A 14,829-nucleotide genomic window follows, 5' to 3' on the forward strand; every position below is an offset into this window, starting at 1 on the left:
ACGTGGTCACGGGACCGCCATGTAACGCACACTGTCATGATTTTGCCGTCTGCAGCCTCATAGAGTGACTGCAGACTTTTGTCTCAAGCCCAAATAACCCCTTTAATAAAAATTAAAACTCAGAAAAGTCCCTAATGACCCCAGAAAGGGCCCGACTTTCTAGTAATGCAGAGCGAGATTCCACCACTCTCAGTGGCCGCTCTCGCATTGTACATTAGCATTCGGTAACAGATTAGTAAAATATGTGTAGCGTTCCAATAGTGCAGTGAGCAAGATTTCGTTCTTTCTCTGCGTGGATGATGGGATCCCACTCTGCATGCCAGGATGCCGCAATCTGGAAGATCAGATGTCATTTATTCTACAAAGTTGGGCCCTTTCTGCAGACATTAGGGGCCCTCCTGAGCACTTTTGTTTAATATATGATATCTAGAAAAGTCACCAGTTTTGGGATACCCCACTATTTTATAAATAGGTCAGCCCCAGATTGGTGGTAGTTAACTGTTTAAGATGAGCATACGTTTTAGAAAGATCTATCAGCTGACAGCCCTATCTCCCGACCACCTCTCGCCCAATATACAACCACACTCAGCCGAGTGCACGTGTGCGCTCAATAGGAGAGGAGAGCGAGTAGCTGCCAGACAACTCTGGCAGCTGCTTTCTCTGCTGAAAACAAATGGATTGAATTTGTGTTGGGTCCTCCTTGTCAGAGCGGGATTGAGCAGTTGGATTTCAACAGGCCCCATCCTTGTCATTTCATGAGGTCCCTGTATATATTAGATGGTTGGCTAATTCTGAAATCGTCAGGTTGTCAAAAATCTAATTTGTATAACCGTTTGGTCTACTGATGAGCCTGGAAATATTTGCCGGACCCTCAGCTAAGAGGGTCCTGAGCTGCACTCATCTATTCCAATAGTAAGACTGTATTGGAGAATTGCTGTATTTGCACTTTAGGGATGGGGTCACTTTAGAAGGAAGGTTGATTGTTGGATGTTGGACTGTTTATGATACAGTAGGTCCAATTAAGGTCTGGTTCAAATCCTGTTAAGCCTCCATTTCACAAATGCACCGATGCCTCCCAGGTGGTGCCAAACTGTCCCATCCCTCCCCTATAGAGACCCATTCTCCAGAATGTGGGGATCAGGGGACCTTATTTGGAGATCTGAAAGGGTGTTAATGTGGTTTGCAGTCAGTCACCACAAGTCGTCTTTTTCTTTCCATATTTCCTATGAAACAGAAATGCGGCCCATGGATTCTCCCTGATCCAAGTCGACAGTACGATTGTGACCATGAGGGAGATCTTGGAAAAAGCTCTGAAAAGAAGGAAAGGTTCCCAGAGGAACTCAGGTGAGTTTTTAGACTTGTGATTTGAATTTTATGCTGTTCATGGGTACTGACATACAGTGGGTGTAAAAAGTCTACACACCCCTGATAAAATGCCAGGTTTTTGTTATGTAAAAAAAGAAAAATATCAGAACTTTTTCCACCTTTTAATATAACCAGTAATCTATACAAATCCATTGTGAAACAAACTAAAATCATTTTGAGGGGAGAAATATAAATAGCAAATATAAAATAATGTGGTTGCATAAGTGTGAAGACTCTCTTCTTATACTTGAGGATGTGGTTGTGTTTACATTAAGTCAATCACGCGTAAATGCATAGTAATAAGTCAGTATACGGTCGCCGTAGTTTACATTCATTCCCATTAACCCCATATAAAATTTTGCTGTTGTAGGAGGATTTTCTTAGTTGCAGTTTACAGCAAAAGCCATAGTTCTTAAACGGCTTACAACACAGCAAAGGGATCTCATTGAGAAAATGTATCAGTCATGAGAAGGGTACAAAAAATTTCCAAGATTTACTATGGAGCACTGTGAAGATGGTCATCAAGAAATGGCTTAAATGTGACACAACAGTGATAAAAAGACCAGAAGAAAATTGGACCGGGAGACTGCCAAGAGGTCAACTGCAACATTAAAGGAGCTGAAGGAATTTCTGGCAAGTACTGGTTGTATAGTGCGTGTGACAACAATGTCCTGTATTATTCATATGTCCGGCCTGTGGAGTAAGGTTTCAAGATGGAAGACTTTTCTTACAAAGGAAAACATCCAAGCCAGGTTATGTTTTTACCAAAACCTACATCAAATCTGCCAAAAGGTAGGCGTGTCACAAAACCAACACTGTGCATTACGAAAAGAAAACCATACCCACAGTGAGGCATAGTGGAGGCAGCATTATGCTTTGGGCCTGTATTTCGGCCTCTGGAGCTTTTGTGAAGGTGGAGGAAATTCTGAACAGTTCCAAATATCAGTCAATTTTGCAACAAAACTTTTAGGCCTTTGCTAAAAAGCTGAAGATAAATTTCACTTTTTTAGAATGACATTGACAGTAATAATTTCTCCAAAACAAAGGCTTCTCCAGAAGAACATCAAAGTTTTGGAATGGCCTAGACCTTGTGGGTGACCTGAAGAGGACGCTGTACACAGATTCCCTCGCAATCTGACTACACTACAAGGAAGAGTGAAGATTACCAGTCCTAGATGTGCCATGCTGACGCCTGCCAAAAAAGACTGAACTCTGTCATCAATTCAAAGTGTTCTTCAACAAAGTATTAGTCTATGGGTGTGCATATTTATTCATCCACATTATTTTTATTTTTTTCACCTGAAAAAAATTCAGTTTATTTTTCAATGGATTTGTACAGATTGACAACATTAAAGGGGAAAAATATTATAAAATAATTCTTGGTAGGATTTTTTTTTCATGTTAAAAACTTGGCATTTTATCAGGGGTGCGTAGACTTTTTATATCTACTGTGTATATTGTGATTTCTGCCCATCCATTTGTTAGACAATCCTTTCTCATAGCTCCACCAACATTCTCCATGAATGGTCAACCATATCTCTGTATTTCCCCAACTATCCGCATGTTTTGATTAGACAGATTGGCCGCTAATAATACTCTGAAATGGACGCATTTTTTTAGCCCATCTATGAAGGTATTAAAGTTGAAATTGTTCCCAAACCCTGCTCCTTTCCCAACGACCAATGTCCCATCCGTCACAGAGTCTTAACAAGCTATCGACAGGGGAGAGCAAAGGGTGGGAGCAAGTTTTTAATAAAAGTGGCGTAAGATAAGGTGGTGAAGGACGCGGGAGAACAATCTCAAGGCCGTATTCCCAGGGAGAGATGAGAGAGCCTGGGAGAGATCAGATCCTCATAAAGAGAGCGCGAGATGGAGAGGGGGACAGGAGCCTCGTTCTGCTGCCAACGTCTGCGAGCAATTTGGCTGCGCTCCAGAGTCTATTGTTCAACCCAGGCTGTGGGCAGCCGGCTCCAGATGTTCCAGCTGCACGCGTTCAGATTGTGCCAGCTGACGGCACACTGTGGTACCCAGCTCCTCTGGACGCCCATCTCTGACCGCTGAGATAGAATTAAATGATGATGATCTCTCTCTCTCGCCCAAGTTGGGAGTCAGAACTCTGCATATAAATCTCCATCCCATCGCAGCGTGAGAAGTCTTTATCCATCATCACTCATAATGAACAAGTCGTTAGCTCCTGCAAATGGTCCGCCGGGCCGGGCTGCCTTTTTTTTTTTTTTATTTCCCCCTTGTTTTTTTTTTTCTTCTTCTCCTTTTGCCTTTTCTGTCTTGTCTTTTGTTCACCTTTTTTTTTTTTTTTTTTTTTTTAAGACTTAGCCTTTATCTGTTGTATCTGTGAATTATCTCTCTCTGCTTCTGCTCACAGGAAAGTGAGACCAGGTCAATTAATCACCGCCCAGGAACCCGCTTGCCTCCTTCCTGAGTCTTTTCTCAAGGTCGAGGCGAGTTCTAACTACTTCAGAGGCCAGCTGCATAAATACAAGGCCAGTCTTGCTGCTGGTGTCCACTTATCGCTAATGCAAAGAGCGGGAGGCTGCAAGATCGTCACATAGAGCGTACGCTGCAGATTGAGGCCGCTTTCATTGATTTCCAAGATACCATAGGACTGTGTCTTCCAATGCATATAAAATGCCCGTCTCGCCCTAAGAGGAATGGTCTCTGGGCAGCCCTCTTTTTAGGCACTAGGGATCCTTTTGGCACAAGGCAGTCCTTTTTCGTAGGCACGAGGCAGTCCTTTTTCGTAGGCACGAGGCAGTCCTTTTTCTGAGGCATGAGGCGGTCCTTTTTCGTAGACACGAGGCGGCGTTTTTTCGTAGGCACGAGGCGGTCCTTTTTTGTAGGCACGAGGCGGTCCTTTTTCGTAGGCACGAGGCGGTCCTTTTTCGTAGGCACGAGGCGGTCCTTTTTCGTAGGCACGAGGCGGTCCTTTTTCGTAGGCACGAGGCGGTCCTTTTTCGTAGGCACGAGGCGGTCCTTTTTCGTAGGCACGAGGCGGTCCTTTTTCATAGGCACGAGGCGGTCCTTTTTCGTAGGCACGAGGCGGTCCTTTTTCGTAGGCACGAGGCGGTCCTTTTTCGTAGGCACGAGGCGGTCCTTTTTCGTAGGCACGAGGCGGTCCTTTTTCGTAGGCACGAGGCGGTCCTTTTTCGTAGGCACGAGGCGGTCCTTTTTCGTAGGCACGAGGCGGTCCGTTTTCTGAGGCACGAGGCGGTCCTTTGTCATAACTAAAATGTAGACCATCTTTTAAATTCAGAAGTTTTTATCATTGAGGTGTGGATCCTCGGATGGAAATGCTTGGAGTCCATACACCTCTCTGCTCAGGGTCCAGGGATCACCTCAATGCTTAGATTTAGTGGGTGTCAAACTTGCTCTGATCAAAGCCACTGAACGTTGTCTGAAACGTGTCAAAAGTTATTTGAAAAGTTTAGTTATCCCTCAATTACAAGGTAGATTGAAGTTGTATATGCAATGCAATGTCAGCCCAGGTCTATGGGAGCTGATCTCTATGACCTCTATATGCCCTATAGGGGAAATAGTTAGGGGCTGCATTTAGTAGCCGCTTTATTGCTAGCCCACTGAGTTTTCCAGTATTTTTGTAACATAATAGACTGTTTAGTCTGAAGCGCTTTTTTCTTGCCATCAAAAATGCCAGGACCCTGCTGAAAACCTGACGGATCTCATTATAAATGTCAGGATTTATTGCAAAACTGATCCGGCATAGCTGTCATCATCTGTTCTACCCGGAAGCAATGACGCTGGTGTGAACAGAACCTGATTGTATAACTTCCTCTTTGACATTGAAATTTGCCAAAAATGCAATTTATTTATTTTTTCTTCACCGCATTTTACATTGGATTATTCGATCTTCCTTTTCCACCAGTTTCTTCCTGATTTGTGCCCTTGTGATACTGTGCAAACACTTGTTCACATCATCGCAGTCTGCCCGGCATTCGTCATCGTGTGTTTTCCTTGGCACGTCACCGCCGTGCATGGTCACGATGCCAGACAGAATCATTCTTTTATTTATTTTTTACTAGTTTCTTAAATAAAAGTTCCAGTTAATATTATTAGTTGAGGTCTTAGGACACCTAGGAGTCGGCCTTCATGCGTCATACACAGCGTTGATGGCGGCCATTAAATTAGGTGAAGTGGGGATTCGCCTGGCTTTCTGCATCGATGAAGAGTAATGGTGGACTTGGCAGGAGCAAAGGTGACAGACTATGCAGATCTCTGTTCCACGGCTTTTAAGGCTACTAAATAAACTAGCACATGTTCGTGTTGACATCATACAAGGGGGTACTTTCTTTGGTGCCCCCTTATGTAGGGGCCAAAACAATGAGCCACTCCATAGCAATGGCTCCAGGTCGGGCGGACTTGAGCCGTGTGCTTGTATCACTAGGGTAGATATTCATCTTTCTGGATGCCATGTAATAGTACATTTTCTTTGCAGGTATAAGCCTGACATAAAGGGCTTGTCCACTTTTGGAGATTTTTTTTTTTTTTTTTTTTTTTTTTAATAAATGCATGTATTTGGGGCTAAAGATCCTTTTTCAATTGAGTTTAATTAGTAAAGTTGCACCGTTTCTAGGCTTTGTTTTCGTGCACGTTCCACTTTGATGTGGTTCTAAATAATTTTAGAGCAGGTCAGAATAAGGCCTCATTCAGAAATCTGCTTTTTTTGTTGTTGCATACAAGTATCTATAATCTATATATCGTATATATAGTTGTGAATGGAGTCAGTGATTTTCCTAGTGCAAAATTTCGGAGACATTTCTGATTTTGATCAGATCAGAATCAGCAATGTAAGTCTACGGTTCCGTAAAAAAAAAATCGGACCGCACTTTCGCACGGCATCCAAGAGCAGTCCGATTTTCACGAACTGTCACATAGAAAAAGAATAAGCCAGCAATAGACTGTGTAATACTACAGCTATAGGAGGCAAACGGTAGAAATTTTAGGATGAAACACAATTGCAAAAATAACTTTGGGCCCCAAATACATTTAAAGCTAAAAAAGACTCCTTTAATAATGCATCTTCCTCGCAAAGTCAAAGTGTGATCTTTCTCTTCTGATCTGTCTTTATAGCCTTTCCTTGTAACGCTTAATTTCCCCTTCGGAGGCGCTGCAGAAAAATATAACCCTTGCTGCTCTGTTCCCCACACCCAACAACATGTAACCTAGAAACTGTACGAGCCGTGATCAGCTCTTTATTAGAAGACTGTAGCAAGAAAGGGATCTCTAGACTCGGACATCCCCTTTTACCAGCTTTGTTGAGATCCTATATTGAAAATATTGTTTTCTTTATGGCAAATTACTGTCCATACCTTACTGAAAAGACGCTTCCTAGAAAGCAAATCCTTAGATCATCGTCTCCTCCCCTATTGATTTCAGCTCTGAGGCCCGCAAAGGACTTAATGCAGCTACTTTTTGGGATCAATGCTGTATAAATAATGCAAGGTTCACCAAGAGTTTTCTTGTAGACTATGGCCAAATTTTTGTCTTGCTGAATATTCCTAGTGTCCCCCCCCCATTTCCTGGTGCCGAACTCAATACGTCCCATAAACTATACCGAGCGCATCCTATAGATCCACGAGGCCGCCCCATTCATGTTGATCCTGGAATACTTAATCCTTTTAAGTACAATCTGCTCTTGGAGTTTAATTGTTAAACATTGTCCCTTGCCAACATTTCTCCGGGGTGAGCGGAATTTTCCACAGGTCACGGCGAGTTATTAAGACGCAGCCGTGGAAAGCCTAATACCTTTTCAGCATAAATGAAAACATCTGTTTAGGAGCCGTGTCACAGCTGTCAGACTTTGCATCTTAAATTGTCTAAAAGTGACACAAAATAGCCAAAAAATTGTCTGCACCGTTGAGTAAGCGTATTATCTCAGCGAGGCAGGAAATGGGAGAGTCGGCGATACCAGAGATCAGATGGCCGGCGTCTGGAGCACAAATGCTTCTGGATTAATAACATTTAGCTTTAACGCTTTCACAGCTTCAGTTCTGCAGTAATGTTTCATGTATAGAATAAAAGCAATTTATAATAGCACTGGTGATGTCATATCTTTTTTGAAAAAATGTTGATGGCCAAGGAATTAGTAGGAGAGCCAGATGTTGGTGACTACTGGCCCAATGTTGACCCTTTTTGTGCACTCCTGGACTTATGTCACCCGTTCCCCCATACATGTTAGTGAAAAGTCAGGCAAACCCGCTTATTTCGGAAGAACTGGTTGACCATCTAATGTATATGAGGCCTATTGACTCTACCCCTACATGATTAGTGAAGTTCAATCCCCATTCCTTTTGTTCTCCTCGGAGATAATCTGCTAGAAATTTCTGCTCTTTTTTTCCCAAGTTGAAAAAACGCTCACCCAAGCATGCCCGTGTGTTTGGGGAGTTGGAAGAGAGAGTTGACCAATGCCGACCATACACATTCGATGGTTGTTGGATAAACAAGCCCGGCCGTCTTCCCCATGTACATGAACATTTGCTATGCTGAGCGCTGCTATTTTTTCAATGAGAAAGTTGTTGGCTGACGATTGCTTATGTCTGGGAGAACAAAGCGATCAGCTGTCCGAAATTGGAAAATCCCTGTCGACATCTTCACACACCCCTCCTCACCCCCAATGATCATTTGTCCAGGGACCCCATGCACATTAGACTGTTGATATTGTCTGGTTTGGACTACATGGCCGATTTCAGTATACCTAGCTGAAGGTTCCTGGCCCCAATGCACATTCGGTAAAAGCTGGCCAAACCCACCCATATCAGCGGCCAGTCATTGATCCGATGTGCTTGGGGGGTGCCTTCTGATTCTCCCCTGACCATCTGGGTGGAAACGATCCAGCCATTGGAATTTCAACCCCTAATCCTTTTGTTTTGAAGGGAGATCAGCTGCCACCAGAAGTGCCTGACAGCTTCTTTTTCTACTCTGCCCGTTAAAAACTCATGAACATGTCAGGCATTTATATGTACAGGGGAGCAGGGAGAGATTACAGAGGGCAAAATGAATGGTCACCTGACAGCTGTGTCTCGTATGATCGGTAACAAATCTCCTTGTGGAAAGTGACATGCCTGACATACCAGTGTAAGGAGACTTGTAGGCCATGCAATTCTCTGCGGGGAAGCATGCATGGGTGCATGGGAACCTTGGTAGATCTCAGTGAGATTAGCCACCGTATGTTACAGACTTGAGGTGGCCAAACACTCATTAACCCCTTTGCGACCGCCTACGGTAAATATAGTCTGCGCTTGCTGGGCTTAGTGCAGTGGTGATTTTTCTCTAGAGTCGGCGGTCTTGCTGAACTGGGGACGCCCAGAGTCCTGCAAGCGCTGGAATTCCAATGTAACTCGTAGAGCGATGGTTCTAACCGGCAACATCATCGGGACCTGATTGGTTCAGGTCCCAATGATGTTATCTCTATTATCTTATAGATGACGCGATCAATAGCAATTGCGGCATTTTGTGAAAGGGAGTGGGTTTCGTCTCTCACCCCGTGGCACCCCCGCGACGTGATCCCGGGGGGAGCCGAGACTTGTCATAGCAGCCAGAGGTCATATGGTGATCTCTGAGTCTGCCAGCTACGGTGGCCTGTTGGACTCAGCCAGCAGCAGGGTCTAACAGGCATGCTGACATCTTTCATGCATTGCAATACATGAGACCAGCGATAAGAGAAATAAAAGTTGAAGTCCCATAGAGGGGCTAAGTAAAAATAAAAGTAAAAACATCTTTTAAACCATTAAAAAAAAATCAAAAAGATTAAACCAATAAATACGTATATTTTTGTAAAAATTAAAAAAAAATACACGTATTTGGTAACGCTGTGTTGATAATGACCCGATTTATCAAACTTCCATACTAGTTAACCTGTTCAGTGAACACTAAAAAAAAAAAAAAAAGTGGCAAAAAAACTATGCTGCTTCATCATACTGTTAAACAAAAAGTGGAATAAAATGTGTGCAAAAAGACAAATGTAAAGAAGTATGGTATCGCTAAAAATGTCATCTTGTCCTGAAAAAAGCAAGCCGCCATACAACTCCATCAGCAGAAAAATAAGTTATAGCTCTCAGAATAATGCAATGCAAAAATAATTTTCTTTTCTTTAAAATACCGTAGTTTTATTGTGTAAAAGCGGGAAAACACAAAATAATTGATATAAACGAGGTATCGCTGTAATCGCACGGACCTAAAAAATAAAGCAGTCATCACTTTACCATAAAAAAACTCAAAAAACATATCCTAAATTACTGTTTTTTGAGCATTCTACATCCCAAAAATTTGATTAGAAAATAATCAAAAAAATATTGTGACCAAAAATGGTACCAATAAAAATGTCAACTCATCCCGAAAAAAACAAGCCATCACATGACTGTCGGACAAAGTATGGAAAAAATTATAGCTCTCAAAATATGGCGCTGCAAAAACTAGTTTTTGCAAAAAAAAGAGTCTGTTAGTGTGTGACAGTAGCCAAACAAAAAAAAATATAAATCTGGTATCCCTGTAATCGCACCGATCTGAAGAATAAAGTTGCCTAATCACTTATACCGCACGAGGAATTGCGTAAAAAATAAAAACTATTCACTTGCTGTTGATTTGTTTATATTGCCTCCCAAAGATCACAGTAAGGTTCAGCTCACATTTATCCTGTGCTCTGAGCTAAGCGCTTACACCGTGGTTTCCATGTAAATCTCTGAAATACGTGATTCAGATGGAACCCCCGGCGGAAGAATGAGGCAGATGGAGGCACTGTGGACGGGGTCTGACCTGTGGTCTGGCAGTATATGTCTTTTTAGACGTCCAAATAAGTGCCGTCTGCCACAGTTTTGTGCACTTATGAAAAGAAGGACACTGTTGAACAGAGGCCAGACGGAGCCCAGAGTAACTCTGCTGCCTCATTATAGTGAATGGATCCCTCAGGGTTTTATCTGAATCGCGTCACTTGGAGATTTAAATGGAAACCGTGATATAAGTGCTCAGCGTCTAGCGCCGGATAAATGTGATCCCAAACTTTATGTAACACGTTCCCAATAAAAGCTTCAACTCAATCCACAAAAAAAGCATTCACATGTTTGGCATTTATGTAGTCCTGAGAGCCTCCTTAATTTACGGGGTGCATATGTCTAGAGCTGGGCACTACAATGGCAGTTTGAAATTTTCACTACACAACCTCCACTGCTGCATGTTCCTGGAAAACCATGGAGTCAAAATTGTCACTATACCTGTAGATAAATTCCCAAAGGGGTGGAATGTCCAAAATGGGGTCTCTTGAGGAGGGGATTCTGCTCTTCTGGCACTTATGGGCTCTGTATATGGAGTCCGCAAACTATTCTACGAAAATTTGTCCTCCAAGAGTCAAATGGTCCCTCCTGACGGAGCAACATTTTAGTGGAAAAAATGTTAATGTTTAATTTACCTAACCAAACGTTCTACAATTCTGCGAATCGTTTCAGGGTTAAAAATGCTCACTGCACCGCTAAACAAATTTTTCAAGAGGTGTAGTTTCCAAAATGGTTCACTTTTGGGGGTTATGCTGGAAAGATTTGATTTGATTTAACACAATAATTGCATTGTAGATTCCCAAAAACTGACTCTCTAGCTCCGAATATCAAGGACTTGGTTATTATTATTATTATTATTATTATTATTATAAAAATGTATAATAATAATAATAATAATAATAACCAAGTCCTTGATATTCGGAGCTAGAGAGTCAGTTTTTGGGAATCTACAATGCAATTATTGTGTTAAATCGGTGGCCTACTAATAATGGGACTAGTCCTAAAGATCTTTGGCCACGTTGTAGAGCGCTACCTACAAGTTTGGTTTTGGGATTGACCGTTGCAATTTATGGGCCCTTAGCATCTCCTGACAAGTTAGCAGATTGATATAAGGTTGGACGTCCCTTTAAATACCAAACTTTTCATAAAAATTGTGGCAAATGTTAGTCTTTTATACCACTGAGTTATTACGCAGATGTCCTGGCTCTGACACCACCAGCCCGCCACTGTCATTGCTGGAGACCTACCTGTCGGCCTCTGTTACTGACTCTGACATCTGTGCGGTGTAATCCTCCTTATGTGGACTGATCCAGAATCCCCATTATATAATCTCATCATCCGAAAATGACTGCAAGTTTTCTCAATTGTCGAACGTCATGCACTTAAGATATAGATTGATGGTCAGTTTCTAGGTGGAAGCGCCTTACCCGACACCTATAATGCATGTCTCTTCCTCTTTAACACTAGTCGTCATTCCTGATTTCACTCTCCATCTACATGTCTCATGAAGACCACATCTACTTATTGTCCGGATTCTGATTTGAAGTGGTTGTCCTGTGAAAACTAGTTGATTGGTGGAGGTCCGACGGCTGGGACCCGCCATGATTGGCAGAATAGAGCGCTTTTGTCCCAGTTAGATTGGAGCATCGGCACACATGCTTGATCACTGTTACATTCATTCCCTATGGGGCTTTTCCAGCGACCCCATATAGATTGGCAGAAGGGCATCGGACCTCTTACTCCATATTGTAATGGGTATAAAAATTCCCTGTTCTGCTAATTGATGCTTGGACCACCACCAATTGGCAACTTAACCCTTACACAATGGATGAGGGATAACTTGTTTTTACTGGACAACTCCTTTGAATATTTTAAGCATAGCTTTCCACACTCCGACCTAGCTTGTCCTGTGGCGTCAGCCACTTGACAGCTATTTGCATGTCAAACATAAAAAATACTTTAAAATGTGTTATCAGAAAATCACCTATTGTTTAAATCAGGTTTTTTTCTTTGTACAGTTTTAGACTTCTACTTCCTGTCTTTTCAGGAAGAGTTTTCAGCAGGCTCCTTACCAGCGGAGGCGGGATTACAATGACAGGTAATACCTTCACACACAGCTGATGACGCAGTACAGCAATCACGACAGGTGATATGACGGCTCCATCTTCTTTTACAATGACCTTTGCATGCGCTCATTACATGCTTCAGTACAAAACACAAGGTCTGAGTCTGCTCATCTCTACCAACACATGGTAAAAGTACTCACAATTTAGTGCTTAAATCAACAACATAAACCATGTATATATATACCAGACTAGTATGGACCTAACATCCTGATACATGAGTGAGCAAAAAAGAAAAGGACAATCGACTAGTCCAAGATAGGTGAACAAAATATACTTTATTAATAAAAGATTAACAACTGTGAGGGAGAGAGGGATAGGTATTGTAAGTCACAAATTACATGCTATAGCAATTGGAGCGCATCCATCTAGGCAGGTGACAAAGTGGAAGGCAGGACCGAAACGCGCGTCGGGGCTGTGGACTGTACGTTACATAGGTAATGATTTTTTTCAATATCTGTTTCCACTTGGTATTAATTGTACTGTCAATGCAACGATGGTCAGCACCTTTACACTATGCAGGGACTTTACCTTCAGTCGCTCACCCTGCACGAGTGTTCTCTGTCAATTGTGAAATATATACTACTAGATTGTGGCCCGATTCTAACTCATGGGGTATTCTAGAATATGCATGTCCCCGTAGTATTTGGACAATGATGATTCCAGAATTCGCGGCAGACTGTGCCCGTCGCTGATTGGTCGAGGCAACCTTTGACATCATCGTCGCCATGGCAACCATTATGACATCTACGTCGATACTGTGCCTGTCGCTGAATCAGAAATGTGGGATTTCTACGTCCTTTATGACATCATCGTTGCTGTGCCCGTTGCTGATTGGTCGAGGCCTGGCGGCCTCGATCAATCAGAGACGCGGGATTTCTACGTCGATACTGTGCCCGTCGCTGATTGGTCCGAGGCCTGGCGGCCTCGACCAATCAGAGACGCGGGATTTCCAGGACAGACAGACGGAAAAACCCTTAAACAATTATATATATAGATTATAACAGGTATATTATAAACAGGATGAGGTGTTACATTCCACTTTGTCACCTCCCCAGATGTATGCGCTTCCATTGTTATAGCATGTAATTTGTGACTTACAATACATATCCTTCTCCTCCTTACCAGTTGTTAATAAAGTATATTTTATTCACCTATCTTGGACTAGTCTATCGTCCTTTTATTTTTTTGCTCATTCAGTTCTACTAATGCACATGTGTTGTTTCCTGAAACAGGAAGTTAGAGACTAAAAAAGCCTCAGTGCAAGGTGTGAAAGTTGCAAGATTTCTGTTTTTTATTTTTAGTAGTGATTGTGATAAACACATTGACAATTTCTATTTATTCATCTAATGCTAAAACCTGATTTAAACAATAGGTAATTTTTTGAGGACACATCCCCTGTAAAGTGTTGCTTTGTTAGTTTGTATAATCGACTTTTTTATACTATATGCAAATCTTAAAAAAAAAAAAAGGGACATCAAAGCTTAACGCTAGTTTTTCACATACTATTGCCGGATCCTCTGGCAGTGGCTTATCTCCCAGAGAACCGGAGTGATTGGGCATAATAATTCAACAGGCCCAATCACATAATGTCGAGATAATCGGGAGGCCCTATGCACAATAGATGATCATCCAGTCACAGTTAAATCATGGAAGGGCTCTGTCCGGACCATAGTGTCCCCTCTATGGGACTCCCAGAATCTGGCAAAGCTAAAGTACCGTAACTCCAGTGGGAGGTCCTCGTCAAACGGCACCACATATCCCAGCTTCCTCGTAGAGCGTGGAGTATTAATGTGGTGATTTTGGGTAACTAAAAAATATACACTTGGGGAAGATTTCTCAAAATACCAAGAAAATTAGTGCAATCTGTGGCAACCAAACAGATTCCAGACCTCATATTTTGGAAGCCCTTTTAGAATAGGTTGCTTCTCTTCTACTTTTCTTTGGAACCAGTTTCTACTTTCCAAAATTCCCAAAGGTTAGACCCCTATTACATCTCCAGTGGAAAGAAAAAGTACAACAACACATAGAGCCCTATTCATTATTGCATTTTTACCTGTTATTTTGTCTCTTTTTTGTGCTTTATTTGCTTATTTTTCATTTGCACCTACCGTAATTGTTTAACTTTACGCCTTTTTTTTGCCATTGGTGAGAGGTTGTTTGTGGTTCGTTGAGCTGATTCTTCAAATGCAATTTTTTTTTTAAAAGGTGCAAAATTTGGCACAAATATATTCGAGACACACACACACACACACACACACACTTTTATGTATGTCATCTCTGCTGGTGAAATTTTTGCACTATTTTGCTAAATGTGCACTTTTTATGCTAAAACAAATCAAAGACAAAAAAGGAAATTAATTTGTGCAAGATTCATGCACCGCTTAATGGATTTGGTGCAAAAAACATCAGTGGATGAAACAAGATGTAAAAGAAAGTGCAAATGTCTAATTGGGTCCTTGATAGCCTAGCGCTGTCTACAGTAGGCCATTCCTTACTTAGCTCTATTTAGACCAATAGTTTTTTGTGTATTTGAAATTTTA

General features: G+C 42.0%; 1 protein-coding gene across 2 annotated transcripts in view; it reads left to right on the top strand.

Annotated features, from left to right (window-relative positions):
* Nucleotides 1-14,829, top strand: part of MAPKAP1 (MAPK associated protein 1) — a 185,886-nt gene that overhangs the window by 129,355 nt on the left and 41,702 nt on the right. Inside the window, exons 7-8 of one of the 2 annotated variants that reach the window (XM_069748506.1) lie at nt 1,235-1,344; nt 12,211-12,261. In XM_069748506.1, coding sequence (XP_069604607.1) covers nt 1,235-1,344; nt 12,211-12,261 — 161 coding nt within the window. The remainder of the gene's footprint in view (nt 1-1,234; nt 1,345-12,210; nt 12,262-14,829) is intronic. The other variant, XM_069748507.1, reaches the window with a different exon arrangement.

This window comes from Ranitomeya imitator, chromosome 2, assembly GCF_032444005.1.
Source record: "Ranitomeya imitator isolate aRanImi1 chromosome 2, aRanImi1.pri, whole genome shotgun sequence".
Lineage (NCBI taxonomy): Eukaryota > Metazoa > Chordata > Amphibia > Anura > Dendrobatidae > Ranitomeya > Ranitomeya imitator.